The sequence below is a fragment of the Schistocerca nitens genome, chromosome 10 (assembly GCF_023898315.1).
Source record: "Schistocerca nitens isolate TAMUIC-IGC-003100 chromosome 10, iqSchNite1.1, whole genome shotgun sequence".
NCBI lineage: Eukaryota > Metazoa > Arthropoda > Insecta > Orthoptera > Acrididae > Schistocerca > Schistocerca nitens.
The window spans coordinates 231,525,556-231,543,126 of NC_064623.1; the positions used below are offsets into that span (position 1 = coordinate 231,525,556).

The window sequence follows — 17,571 nt, forward strand, 5'->3', positions numbered from 1 at the left end:
CATACCTGCCGCCCGACCTTCAGCACTTCACTGTCCGCCATTCCCACCATACTATCCCTCCTCCTCCCCGCCCCAGCCTCCACCTTTTCCCCCCCACACCAATCACGCAGTAGTGCTGCTGCTCATAGTGTGGTGTCAATTGCATGAGACTGCAGAGTGTGTGTGTGTGTGTGTGTGTGTGTGTGTGTGTGTGTGTGTGTGTGTGTGTGTGTGTGACAAGCTTTAAGTGTGAAAATCTTTTTGCTGTGCCTATCTGCGACCTCTGCTATATTGTTACATTCCATCCTAGATTTTCCACTGTTAAAAAAAAGTTAGGTTCTTCATGGAACATTGGTTGCAGTTATAAAGAGTTGAAGAATACATATTTCCATGCTAAATATTGATCATTAAGAATAAAGACTCAGTTCTGGAAAGTGCACACGAAAGTGAGCCACAAGCAGGAAGGAAGAAATGTATCTCCTCCAGGGCTTCTTAGGGGCTCTGGAGCTCCTGTGCCCAACTCATAGTTGCCTCCAAATGCTTCAATCTTTTGTTACTTCCTGCCAATTATTTATGCCTATCCTGCTGAATATTGCTTCAATTCCATTTACCCATGGTCTCCTGGGTCTCCCTCTCGATTTCTTATCAAACGACTTCTCCATGAACATTGTTGAAACTGCTTTGTCCTTCTTCATTCTCATCAGGTAGCCTGACCACTGAAATCTTCTGGAATTTATTATGCTTTTTATTGCTGCTCGTGATAACTTGGGGATTTCTGTGTTGTGTACTCTCTTCTAACTTTGCAATTCATGTCACAGTATGGACCAAAGATCTATAGACTTAGTTTCCAAGTACTTCTAATTGATGTTCTTCCCTTTTAAAAACTACATGTTTTGGCTCCACAGATTATGACTGGTCCGATGTTTGTATAATATAGCCTCATTTTAATTTTCCTTGTCAGTAGTTTAGACCTTAGAAGTTTTGAATGAAGTAGTACACACTATTAACATTTTGCTGTCTAATTTCCTTTCTACTTGTCTCTGATTTTGTTCGTCTATCATTGCATGCAGAAATTTGAATTGTTCAACATGTTCAAATTTATGGTTGCCGATTATTAGATGCGATTGCTTATCTCGTTCATCTCTTCATCATGAACTACAATGTATGAGGGGCACTTGAAAAGTCTGTGCAAAGTCCAGGAGATGGCACCACCGGCACTTATCAAGGTCATGTTTAGTTAGTAGCATCTTTGGAAAGAACACAAACCAAGTTCCAGCCATACTGATCTATTTCTTTGTGTTTGGCATTCATGTGAATCGAGGAAGTCGAGTGATTGTCAAAAAAAAGGACAAAAAAGAATTTTGTGTGGTGATTAAACTTTACCTTATGAAATGTTATGGCCGTTTGCTACTTGTTACGACTTCTGCACCACTTGTTAGCAGCAGACACAGTGGCTACGCCAAAGACAGACAGCGTGGAGTTTTACAATTTATTGTTCATAGTACTCTGAAGAGACAGGCGAAATACCCTCAGACTTCAAGAAGAATATAATAATTCCAATCCCAAAGAAAGCAGGTGTTGACAGATGTGAAAATTACCGAACTATCAGTTTAATAAGTCACAGCTGCAAAATACTAACGCGAATTCTTTACAGACGAATGGAAAAATTGGTAGAAGCGGACCTCGGGGAAGATCAGTTTGGATTCCGTAGAAATGTTGGAACACGTGAGGCAATACTAACCTTACGACTTATCTTAAAAGAAAGATTAAGAAAAGGCAAACCTACGTTTCTAGCATTTGTAGACTTAGAGAAAGCTTTTGACAATGTTAACTGGAATACTCTCTTTCAAATTCTGAAGGTGGCAGGGGTAAAATACAGGGAGCGAAAGGCTATTTACAATTTGTACAGCAACCAGATGGCAGTTATAAGAGTCGAGGGGCATGAAAGGGAAGCAGTGGTTGGGAAAGGAGTGAGACACGGTTGTAGCCTATCCCCAATGTTATTCAATCTGTATATTGAGCAAGCAGTAAAGGAAACAAAAGAAAAATTCGGAGTAGGTATTAAAATTCATGGAGAAGAAATAAAAATTTTGAGGTTCGCCGATGACATTGTAATTCTGTCAGAGACACCAAAGGACTTGGAAGAGCAGTTGAACGGAATGGACAGTGTCTTGAAAGGAGGATATAAGATGAACATCAACAAAAGCAAAACGAGGATAATGGAATGTAGTCAAATTAAATCGGGTGATGCTGAGGGAATTAGATTAGAAAATGAGACACTTAAAGTAGTAAAGGAGTTTTGCTATTTAGGGAATAAAATAACTGATGATGGTCGAAGTAGAGAGGATATAAAATGTAGACTGGCAATGGCAAGGAAATCGTTTCGGAAGAAGAGAAATTTGTTAACATCGAGTATAGATTTAAGTGTCAGGAAGTCGTTTCTGAAAGTATTTGTATGGAGTGTAGCCATGTATGGAAGTGAAACATGGACGATAACTAGTTTGGACAAGAAGAGAATAGAAGCTTTCGAAATGTGGTGCTACAGAAGAATGCTGAAGATAAGGTGGGTAGATCACGTAACTAATAAGGAGGTATTGAATAGGATTGGGGAGAAGAGAAGTTTGTGGCACAACTTGACTAGAAGAAGGGATTGGTTGGTAGGACATGTTTTGAGGCATCAAGGAATCACAAATTTAGCATTGGAGGGCAGCGCGGAGGGTAAAAATCGTAGAGGGAGACCAAGAGATGAATACACTAAGCAGATTCAGAAGGATGTAGGTTGCAGTAAGTACTGGGAGATGAAGAAGCTTGCACAGGATAGAGCAGCATGGAGAGCTGCATCAAACCAGTCTCAGGACTGAAGACCACAACAACAACAACAACAACAACAACAACAACAGTACTATGAATTGAAGGAAATCAGTAGCATCAATGAAACCAGTCTTTTACAACAATCTTCTGCATAAAACAGTTGCCTGTAAAGGTGAAAACTTTCAAAGAAAGAAATAGAGTAAAATTTGGCTTACGCTTAATGTTTGGTACCAGCACTGATGGGTCTAAAAAGATGCTGCCCTCTGTCACTGGAAAATCAAAACAACTATGTTGAATTTCTGTCACCAAATTGCGGAAGGAAGCTGCTTCCCTCGGATTTGGGTGCTATCAAAGATTTCAAAATATATTATAGAAAACTCATTGTGCAGAAGCCCTTAAATTTGATGGAGGCTGGAAAGGACCTGGCCTCCTTTAAAGCATCCAGGCAGGACACACTGCATTAGATAGCAAAGATATGGATGGAGGTTAAAGAGTCCAACATCTCCAACTACTTCCAAAAAGCTGAACTTTTTTGAAACAGACGAAGGATGTTGATCTGGTGTACCATATCTGGATAATGCCGATAATGACCAAATCTCCTAACTTCATTGTGATAAAATCCGCAGTTGGGGTATTCAGTTAAGGTTTCCACCATTCTGATGATGACGAAGTCCATGGAACAGTCTAGTTTGTGATTTTTTATGTAGTGCTGGTATGTTAGTCTGGAAAACAAGGGTGCCACCAAGTGCAGTTGTCAAAAATTGTAGCGAAACAGGCACATAAAGTATTACCATCAATTAGATATGTTGAAGTGAGGACACATTGGACATTCATAAACATTGTAAAAGAAACTTTGAGAGTTTGTGTATTACATAGTGTATCATTTGTCACATTGTTCTTGGCCATTAATCTGTATCGATGTTTTGAAATGTTTTGTGGACTTGATAATTACTATGTGTATTCTGATGCAGATGTAGATGTCAAAACTTTTGAATTTATTTATGAACTAGAAAAGCAGGTAGAAATATTCAGTAGAAGTAATGGTTCAAAAAATGGCTCTGAGCACTATGGGACTTAACTTCTAAGGTCATGAGTCCCCTAGAACTTAGAACTACTTAAACCTAACTAACCTAAGGACATCACACACATCCATGTCAGAGGCAGGATTCGAACCTGCGACCGTAGCGGTCGCGCGGTTCCAGACTGTAGCGCCTAGAACCGCTCGGCCACTCCGGCCGGCAGTAGAAGTAATGGACACAATTTTTTTTTTACATAAAAAGATGTAGAAACTACCAACGTGTTCATGAAGTGTCAAAATTATATAAGACCCAGGGCTTCAAATTAAGGGTCAGTAAAATGGTTTATTGTTGTTTTACAGGGTACATGCTTAAAAAGTATTTTGTCACCATTAACACCATTTTTTAAAGTGTGAAAGAGTGAGGGAAGTCACAGTTCACCGAGTGTAAAAGCACTTACCATCCTAGGCCTAAGAAAACACAAACCACCGTGTACCGTTAAATAATAGATGTGAAATACCAACATTGAGTTTGCACACTCCAAATGTTACTAAAAATGGAATTACGAAAATGTTACGATATGAACATTGTGTAAACACCACCAGTTTCGTCAAACCAACTGCATCCATGTGCGAAATCACAAAGAACTGCTCCAATGCCAGTAACAATCAATGCACAGTATTAATTGCAGACTTCAACGACGTGTATAAAAATGAACTCAAACAAGCTACAAAGTCATTAACAAAAACACTAATGCTACTGGAGAAACAAACAACAATTGTTTTGGTGATACCAAACAGATTCAACCTCCCAAGTTCTCCTGTGTAAACAAAGGGATTCGAGAAAGCCAACAGGCAGTATTATAAAATCTGCCAAGTCTTCCAAAGCACATTCATTCTTGACACAGGGGATATGGACCGACAATTTTATACCAGACATGGTTTGCACCTTAATGGGAAGGGAAAAAGTTTCATGTGTAAAAATTTTGTAAATCTTGAGGAATGCTCATGGCACATCTAGCTCAGTCACCATTCCTTTACCCCAGTCAATCCAAATAGTTTCACAAAGTGCAAATCATAATTATACAAAGTGCAGTGAAGTGTCCCAAACCATAGGAACAACAGCAGTATCAACAGTGTCATCTGAACCAGAACCAACAGATAAAACACTCCCACCAACAGAAGAAGAGGAAACAGATGCAAGTGAAATGTGTAGTGAAACAGGTGAGCGAAAAATTGTGCCTCCATCTGCCTGAAAGATTTTTTAACATCAGGCACGACGAGGACGAAACCACAGTGTTAAGTAGAACCAAATGTTTAATATAGAGAGAGTAGAAATCTTACAAAGAATGCTAATTCTGAGACTAGAGAGAAATACCAGCACTTTCTTAACACACTTTAACATAAATGGGTTAAGTACAACTGATCATTATAGTAGAGTGAATAACATTGATGAACGGCAGATTTTACTCTCAGAATGCAAAAGTATCAAAATTATTTGTTTAAATGGGCATTGGCTTTCAAAAGATCGTGTCACAATTTTAAATAACCTAAGCAATTTCAATGTAGCCTCAAGTTTCTGTAGAACAAATAGTACCCATTGAGGCTCATTAAAATACAAAGTGAAAGATGATTTCAATGTTTTAAATGGAAGAGGTGTATTTGAAAGCTGCTCAGTTGTATTAGAAAAACAAAATATTGTCATTATTCAATATACATAATTCCAGGTGTAGCAGTACCAAAGTTAATGGGACCTTACAGAAAGTCAGTAATGACGCAAAGAAAAAGTTTTTAATAGCTGCTGATTTCAATATAAATTTATCAAATGAAACCATTGACTCAATGCAGTTTATGGACCTAATCCAAAAATTTGGGTCCAAGACAAACTTCACGTAACTCACAAGAGAAATGGACAATACAGAAACCTGTATCGATAACATTTTAACAAATTATAAATTCAATGATGCAAGGAAGCTATGTGTAGATTTAAGACTTTCAGACCACTTTTGTTTATTAAAACGATTAAAACAAATCAACAAAGTACGAGAAAAACTTCAGCAAAAGACGTTTTACTGTTGACATCTAAACATTGTTCTGCTCTAAATTTAAGTGGTTGAGTGGCAAGTCCAAAACAAGATTCGAATCTCTGTACATTTTAACAAATTTTCTGAAATTTTTTTACATGTATTTAATGAAACATTTTCACTTACAGTGTCTAATAAGCTAAATTGGATAACTGCTGAAATACAAATATCTAGTGAAGGGGACAGATGGAGAGAGAGAGAGAGAGAGAGAGAGAGAGAGAGAGAGAGAGAGAGAACCACTGTACAAGGAACTGAAATACAACAAAGACCCTGTTTTCATTAACTATGTTAAACACTATAAAAAGCATATTTAAAAGGGTAATGAAAGCAGCGAAAGAAATGGTTAGCAATAAATACATCTTAGCTCATGAAAACAAATCAAAGGTAGTATGGTCCATCGTAAAATAAGAGTTTGGTACTAGAACTGACAGCAAAGATATTTCCAAAATTAAGGTGAGGAGTAAAATTGTAGCAAACCCGGCTCAGATGTCAGAGTTATTCAACACTTTTTTTATTAATGTATCTAAATCAGATGTAAATGTACATGCTTATGCAGAGAAAGTACATTTAAGACAAGACAGAAGAATATTTTAACAAATTTGAGAAAATTTCAGTTAAATATGTAGAGAAAACTATATTACAGCTACAAAACAAAAATTCTGCTGGGTGGGATGGCATACCTACCAAAGTAGTTAAAGCAGCTGCCGGAATAACAACCCACCCTCTTTGCTCAATAATTAATAAATTGCTCGAAGGAGGCCACTTTCCAGATGTTCTAAAGATTGAGGAGGTAACGCCTTTGTTTAAGAAAGGCTCGAGAGAAGACATGGGTAACTACAGCCCAATCTCTATTCTCCCGATTTTTCAAAAATATTTGAAAAAGTGGCGGTAACACAAATTAAAAAAATTATAGAGAATGCAAACATAATTTCAGATAATCAATATGGCTTTCAGAAAGGCAAGAGTACAATAGAAGCTACTAATGAGTTTGTGGAAAAAGTCCGTTCTGCCTTAAACAAGTCGAGAAAAGTGACCTCACGAAAGCATTTGATTGTGCAATTGTTCCAGCATAAAAAGAAAGGTATGGAATTTTGGGTTGTGCTTTAGAGTGGTTCAGGTCATACCTCACAAACAGAAAACAAAGGGTAGTTATATCATCAAGTAAGGGAAATTCCTTCTCTGAATGGATGATTATTTCTCAAGGTGTTCCACAAGGCTCAATTCTGGGTTCAATTTTGTTTTTACTTTATGTAAATGATCTACCCCTGCACATAAATTCACACTCAGTTTTATTTGCTGATGATATTTCTGCCCTTGTTGAAAGCAATGACTCCAAATGAATTCCTTCAACTGTCACAAAACTATTAGAGAATTTGGAAGACTGGTTCCAGCTAAATGGGCTGAAAATGAATATTGGGAAAACACATTTGCTGCAGTTTCAAACTACAAACTCTAAGGTAAAAGAATTCCACATTAGTCACAGAGACCAAGAACTGAAAGAATCAGACTGTGTTAAATTTTTAAGCACACATTTTGACCAAAATCTATCCTGGTCTTCACACACTAACTACACACATCACAAAAAGTTTTGCACAACTCCTGTGGATATTGTGTCACAGACAGTCCCTCTGACTGTTCAGAAATGTCACTAAACCCACCCAAAGATGTACACAACAATGTATTAGCAGCACCTATCAGATGGAGGGGGTCCGACAGCCAATCAGCTCCAGTCATCCCACCAGGAAGGAGGTACATGACTGGTGTTGTCTGTAGTTCAACCATGCCTAGACAGTCAATACCATGTTTCAATCCTGTCTGAATTGTTACTTTGTGCCAAGAAGGGCTCTGAACAAGGGAAATGTCCAGGTGTCTCGGAGTGAACCAAACCGATGTTGTTTGGGCATGGAGGAGATACTGAGAGACAGGAAATGTCGATGATACGCCTCCCTCGGGCCACCCAAGGGCTATTACAGTACTGGATGACCGCTACCTATGGATTATGGCTTGGAGGAACCCTGACAGCAACACCACCATGTTGATTGAAGCTTTTCGTGCAGCCACAGGACATCGTGTTACGACTCAAACTGTGCACAATAGGCTTCATGATGCGCACCTTCACGCCCGACGTTCATGGTGAGGCCATCTTTGCAACCACGACACAATGCAGCGTGGTACACATGGGCCCAACAATATCCCGAATGGATCACTCAGGACTGGTATCACGTTCCCTTCACTGATGAGTGTCACACATGTCCTCAACCAGCGACGTATTTGGAGGCAACACGGTCAGGCTGAACGCCTGGGACACACTGTCCAGTGAGTGCAGCAGGGTGGAGGTTCTCTGCTGGTTTGGGGTGGCATTATGCAGGGCCGACCTACACCACTGGTGGTCATGGCAGGCACCGCAATGGCTGTACGATATGTGGATGCCATCCTCAGACCAATAGTGCAACCACATCGGCAGCATATTGACAAGGCATTCATCTTCATGGACGACAATTCATGCCCCCATCGTGCACATCTTGTGAATGACTTCCTTCAGGATAACGACATCGCTTGACGAGAGTGGCCAGCATGTTCTCCAGACATGAACCCTACCGAATGTGACTGGGATAGATTGGAAAGGGCTGTTTATGGACATGACCCACCAACCACTCTGACAATCTGGACCGACGAAGCTGTAATGAACTTGTGGATAGTATGCCATAATGAATACAGGCATGCATCAATGCAAGAGGGCATACTATTGGGTATTAGAGGTACTAGTGTGTACAGCAATCTGGATCACCACCTCTGAAGGTCTCGCTGTGTGGTGGTACAACATGCAATGTGTGGTTTTCATTAGCAATAAAAAGGGTGGAAATGATGATGTTAATCTCTATAGGTTCTGGAATGCTCGGAACCGAGGTGACACAAAACTTTTTTTAATGTGTGTATTTAGCAAGTACACTAAACAGCCTGACATCTGCAATGAAGATTCTGTCATATTCAACTAGCATGGAGACAAGAAAAATAATTTACCACAGCTACTTCAAATCAGTTATAAGGTATGGCATTATTTTTTGAGGAGGCACAAGCAAAATGACTAGAATCTTAAATTTACAAAAATAATTTGTTAGAAATATGCCTAATGCAAAACCGAAAGTATCCTGTCACCCACTGTTAAGAAAATTAAAGATATTAAGTGCTCCATGGTTGTACATTTATGAACTAATTATTTTTGTATACAGTACCCCATAGTTATTCATAGGCTTTAAACATCAATATGGTACTAGGTACAAGGAGAATTTTGTGCTTCCCACTAAATCTGTTTGCACAAACCCCAGAATACATGGGCATGAAAATTTACATCACTCAAAAAAGAAATAAATCCTCAGCATGGAGATGGGACAACTAAAGCAAAAACTACGACAATTGTTAGTACAGAAATGTTATTATTCCTTAGAATAATTTCTTAATGACAATCTGATCAACAAAGCAAGTGGCTGACGTTATTTTTAATTAAACTTACGAGATGGGATGAGAAATTCTGCCTTGTGCAAGACACCTTTTTTCCTGTTTCTCAGAAGGTAGAATTTCTCATCCCAGTTTCGTAGCAAGCATGGACATAACAATGTCTAATAAATGACTGTAGTAATTATTCTCTCTTTTTACAGTGATACTGTTGTTAGGCTACACACAGTCTCTGTAAATTATAAGTTAATAAGTATTGTTTCTGTAATACACATAAATTGCAGTTGCAGTAATGATGAGTCGCCGTACATTACATCTTGTGATTTAACTCTGTATGTTACAGTATAATAAAAATCCTGATTCTGATGGCTTTAAAATGTAAATGTACTGATTTCGAGAACAACAATTAGCTGATGTATATTGGTAAAATTATATACCCGTATAATATAAATATTTCTGTTAATTCGCCCAGGCCCAAATATTCCCATTACACGAGTTGTTAATAAAGGTAGTCTGTAAAACTACAATAACAGGGATCGATTGGCCAGTATTTATGTTGTTATGGCCCAGAAACATGAGTCCCTTTCAATATGGGGTCTGAGTGACCTGCACCGCAATCCCAAATCTGTCCCTAAATCTATTTTTTTCTATTTTAAATCAATCTATTACAGTACTGGAAATATGCCCAAACTTTAGAGCCTTCTGTCTCCTAGAAATTTTAAAGCTTTCTCAAGTGAATTCTTATTTTGATATTAAGGTATCTTCTGTCTTTCTTTCCCCCTTGCACTTATCCCATTTAGTACAGGGGCCATTTGTTCTCAACTTGGAAACTTTGTATTTTATTATTAACTTTGTGACCAAATGCACACCCAGACATCACAGTCATCAAGGCAACCTAAGGAAGAGAAATTGTGCGCGCCATCTGTCTGCAAATTCATGTAAACTTAGTTTTGTATATCATATTGGTACTAATTTATTTATCTATACGTCAAGGTCTGCAAGACAAAACTGAGGAGCAAATCCCCAAGATCATGGAACGTGTCAGTACACGAAATTACAACGCAAAAATAATAACAGATAAAAATAAAATGTTTATGAACCTGAAAATTGTCAAACCATAAGTTTAAGTAAACGCAATCAACACTACTACAAGAATAAGCTTAATTTTTCAAGAAACTTCTCAACAGAATAGGAGGAGTGACCCATGAGGGAACTCTTCAGTTTCTACTTGAAAGCGTGTGGATTACTGCTAAGATTTTTGAATTCTTGTGGTAGCTTACTGAAAATGACTGCAGCAGTATACTGCAATCCCTTTCTGCACAAGAGTTAAGGAAGTCTGATCCAATGCAGGTTTGATTTCTGCTGAGTATTAACTGGGTGCAAGCTGCTTATTCTTGGGAATAAGCTGACATTGTTAACAAGAAATGACAGTGTGGAAAATATATACTGAGAGGCCAATGTCAAAATATCTAGGCTCGTGAACAGCGGTCAATAAGAGGTTTGTGAACTTACACCACTTATTGCCTGAAGCACTTTTTTCTAAGCCAAAAATATCCTTTTAGACTGGGAACGGTTACCCCAAAATATAATACCATACGGCATAAGTTAATGAAAATAAACAAAGTAGACTAATTCTCATGTCGAATGATCACTCACTTTAGATACTGTTCGAATAGTAAAAATGGCAGCACTAAGTCTTTGAACAAGATCCTGAATGTTGGCTTTCCACAACAGTTTACTATCTATCTGAACACCTAGAAATTTGAACTGTTCAGTTTCACTAATCATATGCCAATTCTGTGACATTAAAACATCAGGTTTTGTTGAATTGTGTGTAAGAACCTGTACAAACTGAGTCTTATGGTGATTTAGTAGTTTATTTTCTACAAGCCATGAACTTAGGTTATGAACTGCACTATTTGAAACCGACCCAATGTTGTACATGACATCCTTTACTACCAAGCTTGTGTGATCAGCAAACAGAAATATTTTAGAGTTACCTCAATACTAGAGGGCGTATCATTTATGTAAGTAAGGAACAGGAGTGGCTGTAACACTGACCCCTGGGACAGCACCCATTTGAAGTATGCTTTAAGTTTATACCTGAAAATATGAGGACTTACAATTTTGTGCCCAATATCTAATAAGAAAATGTTTTGGATTTTTGCTCCAGAATATAAATGTTCATTCTGAACCAAAAACACTCTACATAGAAATTAGTTTTACTCCTTGTATAACCGATATAAATTTACAATTTATCTGGTAATTTTATCATTGTGGAGAAATCCATCCACCATTAAGCCATAAGCTGGGTGTTTTGTTCACTTTTGGAATAAAACAACAGACTTTGTCTGTCCATCGCCAGGTTACGTGTGTCACACACTTGCATTTTATCCTTATTCTGGTTATAATTACGTCTTTCTTTCCTTGGTCCATGTTGGTTTTTCCGTTTTTTCTACTAAGTCCCAAAATACAGGTAAGTTTTGCTAAATGAGAACAACCTGCAGGAAACTATTCCCAAGAGCAAAAAATAAATAATAATAATACATATGGCCAGGAGCACGTTCAAAGTATGGTGGGACATGTTGTTCATCCAGAATAACATGTTTCACTTCTTTCTCACACGCCAATGAAAGATGTCCATGTAAAAATGTTATTTAGGTAGTTAGTATGCAGAGAATTTCACACTGCGCACGTGCTGGGATGATGTACGTGCAGATTTGGGGAGTGCAGAATGTCACCAAGGCGCCTACGTGATTGACCATCTACACCTGCTGTCAAGGAGTCTGTTGTGCTTTGGTATCACAGCTTAGCAGTATCTTGCAAATCAAGGGGCAGATGGCAATGTCAACACCCGAAGAACGGTTGAAATGATGTACACATAACATAAAACACCCCTCTGTCTAACAAGGGAAACTCCCCATTACATCCTCCCCCGTGGACAGCCCGTCAAAACCTGAACGCTGATCAAGCATGAAAACAGGAAGAAGGTTTACTGTACTGAGACAGAGAGTGAAATAGGAACAGTGAATGGTCCAAGGACAGGAAGTTATATATAGTAGAGCCTAAGAGAGCAATGGCATCATGGTTAAGTGGTCACAGTCTTGGACTGCAATTGGGTGAGCTATGTTCAAATCTCCCTCTGTGACAAAGCATGCTGGGATAATTTTACTCCCCCTCTTATTTTGCCACCTGCCTCCTTAAAATTAATGTTTTCACTTATTACTAATTACCATTGACATACATGAGTGTAATCTGTATTTTCATAAAAGAGAATGGTTGGCTCTCAGTTTTAAAGAAAATAACACCAGATCTAATTTTGTGCTTAGTTTTCTGTTAGTAATTGATTTTCTAATTTATTTTGACCATGCCTAGTTAGTATCGTTTGTTATAGGGTGCAATCGGTAACTGTTTCGTAACTTAAATTCTACTGTTGAGCCGGCCGGAGTGGCCGAGCGGTTCTAGGTGCTAGTCTGGAACCGCACTACCGCTACGGTCGCAGGTTCGAATCCTGCCTCGGACATGGATGTGTGTGATGTCCTTAGGTTAGTTAGGTTTAAGTAGTTCTAAGTTCTAGGGGACTGATGGAAATTAAGTCCCATAGTGCTCAGAGCCATTTGACCCATTTCTATTGTTGACATATAAACAAATACAAATTCTGTAAAAATTGTAAACATTCTGAAGACGAAATGCTGGTATTCTTAAAGTATCTATTTGGCTCTAGTCAGCTACATGTTAGCAAACCAGCTCTTAATTAATTCCAAAGTAATTAACAGTTCCGTCAAAAGTATTGTTTGTATAACAATATCTGTTAATTTCACAATTTAAACAGATAATTCAGTCTAACTCTTGTAGTAGAAGAAACTGTTAAAAAGACGGAATTTTTTGATGTATTCAGTTAATTTAATGAGTTAAGTTTTAATTGTAATTTCTATAAATTTAACTTCGAACAATGTGTAGTTTCAGCACCTATTATTGTGAGGTTATATAAAGGGCCAATTTTTGGTCCTGAGACAGTTGGTCCTGAGACAGTCAGTCCACGACCGAGTTTCAGATGTGAGACCAGCGTTGGTTAGAACAACAACAATGCTTCAACTTAACTGCGAAACAAGTGTAACACAATTAGGCCATGTGTCAAAACAATGAAAGTGTCTGCTCCACAAGTACCTTTCTATTCTTCAAGAACTGTGAACTTTGTGGTTAGGGTTTTACTGCTCGTAGATGTTCAACAGGAAACTATTATAGCAGTATGTGGATGTTCGCCTGCAACCTATTAATGAAGCTTATCGAAAGTTAAACAATAGTGCACTGGCCATATAATTGAGTATTATTTGGGTTGTGAAAACTGAAAGTAAAAGACTGTGAAATGCAAATGTGCATCTGTCGACTAAATCTTTTACAGTAGACAGTAGTTGTACTTCCACGATCCATTTTTCAGCCAGTGTAGTAATGCAGTACATCGACACCGAGGACAACAAATGAAGAACCAAAGCAGGCAGCACCGTCACACCTCGTGTCAAAAACCTGTTCCTTTTCCCTATATTCAAATGTGTGGCTGTGCCGTGGTGTAATGTCAACAGCGAGGCTTATGGAAGGGTTCTATAATGACGGTTGATTCCGCCAAACTACTGTATTATCAGCCAAAAGGAAATGGCTTTCGAATGGGAACTGCAAACGTTTGATGACAAGGAGACGTGTCAACCGAATCCCTCACTGGGAGACATGTCTGGAGTATCACACACAGCATCAGTGACAGTACTTGTGTCATATAATTGGAATCTTTTACCGACATACCTAATTTGAAATCCTGGCGTGTGACAGACATGCCTCCTTCCCCAATTTAGGTGTCTGTATGAATGTGATCACTCCCAAGGAAATTATGAAAACATAATAGTTGGCCACATAAGCTGCAACAAATGAACACGTTTCAAAATTGCATAATTTCTCTGTGCTCTGTCAACACATACGTTTTTAACATTCTTGAAGCTGTGTTCCATTTTTGAAGTTTTGGTACTTTTATACCTTTTTTGTAACATAATTCACACCCGTTTATTTGTTGTTTACATTTGTGTGAGACATCTACATGGTATCTTGCCTGCTCTCACTATTCATCACATTTACTTGTGATGGTAACATATTCTTACCACATGACTGATATTTTATAACCAATATACAATATGACAACTGCCAAGACTACAGAAAGAGAAACATTTTAGTGACTATATAGACAGTTCATAGTATTGCGAGGAGGACTGGAGTAGGTGGTGGTGGGAGGGTGCATGGGACAGGTTTTACACCGGGGGCGGTTACAAGGGTAGGAGCCAGAGGGTAGGGAAGGTGGTTTGGGGATTTCATAGGGATGAACTAACAGGTTACGAAGGTTAGGTGGACGGCAGATAGACACTCTTGGTGGAGTGGGGAGGATTTCATGAAGGATGGAGCTCATTTCAGGGCAGGATTTGAGGAAGTCGTATCCCTGCTGGAGAGCCACATTCAGAGTCTGATCCAGTCCCGGAAAGTATCCTGTCACAAGTGGGGCACTTTTGTGTTTCTTCTGTGGGAGGTTCTGGGTTTGAGAGGATGAGGAAGTGGCTCTGGTTATTTGCTTCTGTACCAGGTCGGGAGGGTAGTTGCGGGATGTGAAAGCTGGTGTCAGGTTGTGGGTGTAATGGTTCAGGGATTCCGGACTGGAGCAGATTCGTTTGCCACGAAGACCTAGGCTGTAGGGAAGGGACCGTTTGATGTGGAATGGGTGGCAGCTGTCATAATGGAGGTACTGTTGCTTGTTGGTGGGTTTGATGTGGACGGACGTGTGAAGCTGGCCATTGGACAGGTGGAGGTCAACGTCAAGGAAAGTGGCATGGGATTTGGAGTAGGACCAGATGAATCTGATGGAACTCAAAGGAGTTGAGGTTGGAGAGGAAATTCTGGAGTTCTTCTTCACTGTGAGTCCAGATCATGAAGATGTCATCAATAAATCTGTACCAAACTTTGGGTTGGCAGGCCTGGGTAACCAAGAAGGCTTCCTCTAAGCGACCCATGAGTAGGTTGGCGTACGAGGGGGCCATCCTGGTACCCATGGCTGTTCCCTTTAATTGTTGGTATGTCTGGACTTCAAAAGTGAAGAAGTTGTGTGTCAGGATGAAGCTGGCTAAGGTAATGAGGAAAGAGGTTTTAGGTAGGGTGGCAGGTCATCGGTGTGAAAGGAAGTGCTGCATCGCAGTGAGGCCCTGGACGTGCGGGATATTTGTGTATAAGGAAGTGGCATCAATGGTTACAAGGATGGTTTCCGGGGGTAACAGATTGGGTAAGGATTCGAGGCGTTCGAGAAAGTGGTTGGTGTCTTTGATGAAGGATGGGAGACTGCATGTAATGGGTTGAAGGTGTTGATCTACGTAGGCAGAGATACGTTCTGTGGGGGCTTGGTAACCAGCTACAATGGGGCGACTGGGATGTTTGGGTTTGTGAATTTTAGGAAGAAGGTAGAAGGTAGGGGTGCGGGGTGTCGGTGGGGTCAGGAGGTTGATGGAGTCAGGTGAAATGTTTTGTAGGGGGCCTAAGGTTCTGAGGATTCCTTGAAGCTCCGCCTGGACATCAGGAATGGGCTTACCTTGGCAAACTTTGTATGTGGTGTTGTCTGAAAGCTGACGCAGTCCCTCAGCCACATATTCCCGACGATCAAGTACCACCGTCGTGTAACCCTTGTCCGCCGGAAGGATGACGATGGACCGGTCAGCCTTCGGATCACGGATAGCCTGGGCTTCAGCAGTGGTGATGTTGGGAGTAGGATTAAGGTTTTTTAAGAAGGATTGAGAGGCAAGGCCATAAGTCAGAAATTCCTGGAAGGTTTGGAGAGGGTGATTTTGATGAAGAGGAGGTGGGTCCCGCTGTGACGGAGGACGGAACTGTTCCATGCAGGGTTCAATTTGGATAGTGTCTTGGGGAGTTGGATCATTAGGAGTAGGATTAGGATCATTTTTCTTCGTGGAAAAGTGATACTTCCAGCACAGAGTACGAGTGTAGGACAGTAAATCTTTGACGAGGGCTGTTTGGTTGAATCTGGGAGTGGGGCTGAAGGTGAGGCCTTTGGATAGGACAGAGGTTTCGGATTGGGAGAGAGGTTTGGAGGAAAGGTTAACTACTGAATTAGGGTGTTGTGGTTCCAGATTGTGGTGATTGGAATTTTGAGGTTTTGGAGGGAGTGGAGCTGGAAGTGGGAGGTTGAGTATATGGGAGAGACTGGGTTTGTGTGCAATGAGAGGAGGTTGAGGTTTGCTGGAAAGGTTGTGAAGGGTGAGTGAGTTGCCTTTCCGGAGGTGGGAAACCAGGAGATTGGATAGTTTTTTGAGGTGAAGGGTGGCATGCTGTTCTAATTTGCGGTTGGCCTGTAGGAGAATGCTCTGAACAGCCGGTGTGGATGTGGGAGAGGAAAGATTGCGGGCTTTTATTAAGGATAGGAGTTGACGGGTGTGTTCATTGGCTGAGTTGATGTGTAGGTGAAGGATTAGGTGGGTGAGGGCAATGGATTGTTCAGTTTGGAACTGGTATAGGGACTGATGGAAAGAGGGGTTCCAGCCAGAGATGGGAACTTTAAGTGTGAGGCCTTTGGGGGTAATGCCAAATGTCAGACAAGCCTGAGAAAATAAAATATGCGAGCGTAATCTGGCTAGGGTGAAGGCATGTTTGCGGAGGGAATGTAAATAAAACTTAATGGGGTCGTTGTGGGGGTGTTGTGAGGGTGACATGGTATTAGAAGGTGGAAAGTGTAACATGAGGTTGAAATGAAAATGAAAACTACTGGAGAAAGTAACTGGAGATCTGTTGTGAAAAAAGGCGAAAAAGTGTTGGATAAAGCTGGGCTATGTTGATCCTGTGGTGAACTTGGGTTGGTAGACAACGATGTGCACAAAGGTTACGTGGTTGTGTTGCCGCCAAATCACGTTAAAGGATGGAGAGATTCGGGACAATTTCGAAAAAACGGCGTGTAAATGTATTAAAAGGAGTGGTTTTGTGATGGCAGATTATGAAAATGAGGCTAACAATTGTCTGGCGAAGAAATAATGACGTTAAAACCTGTGGGAAGCGGCTAAAAATTATCAGTGATGTGGGAAAAACGGAAATGGAAATAAAGCGAAAGTTATCAGAACTAGACGAAATGGTTGTTTAATAGGTGAAAGGAACTGTTTGTGGACTAGAAATGGGGGATTTTATAGCAGCGGTAGTGTTGAA

General features: G+C 40.0%; 1 protein-coding gene across 4 annotated transcripts in view; it reads right to left on the reverse strand.

Annotated features, from left to right (window-relative positions):
* LOC126210181 (uncharacterized) overlaps positions 1 to 17,571 on the reverse strand; it is a 178,254-nt gene that overhangs the window by 32,375 nt on the left and 128,308 nt on the right. The window contains exon 1 of one of the 4 annotated variants that reach the window (XM_049939343.1): positions 15,953 to 17,457. The exons of 2 other annotated variants lie outside the window; for them this stretch is intronic. In XM_049939343.1, the coding sequence (XP_049795300.1) occupies positions 15,953 to 17,114 (1,162 nt within the window). In that variant the 5' untranslated portion in view covers positions 17,115 to 17,457. Of the gene's footprint in view, positions 1 to 15,952; positions 17,481 to 17,571 lie in introns of those variants that run through there. One more of the 4 variants, XM_049939344.1, reaches the window with a different exon arrangement.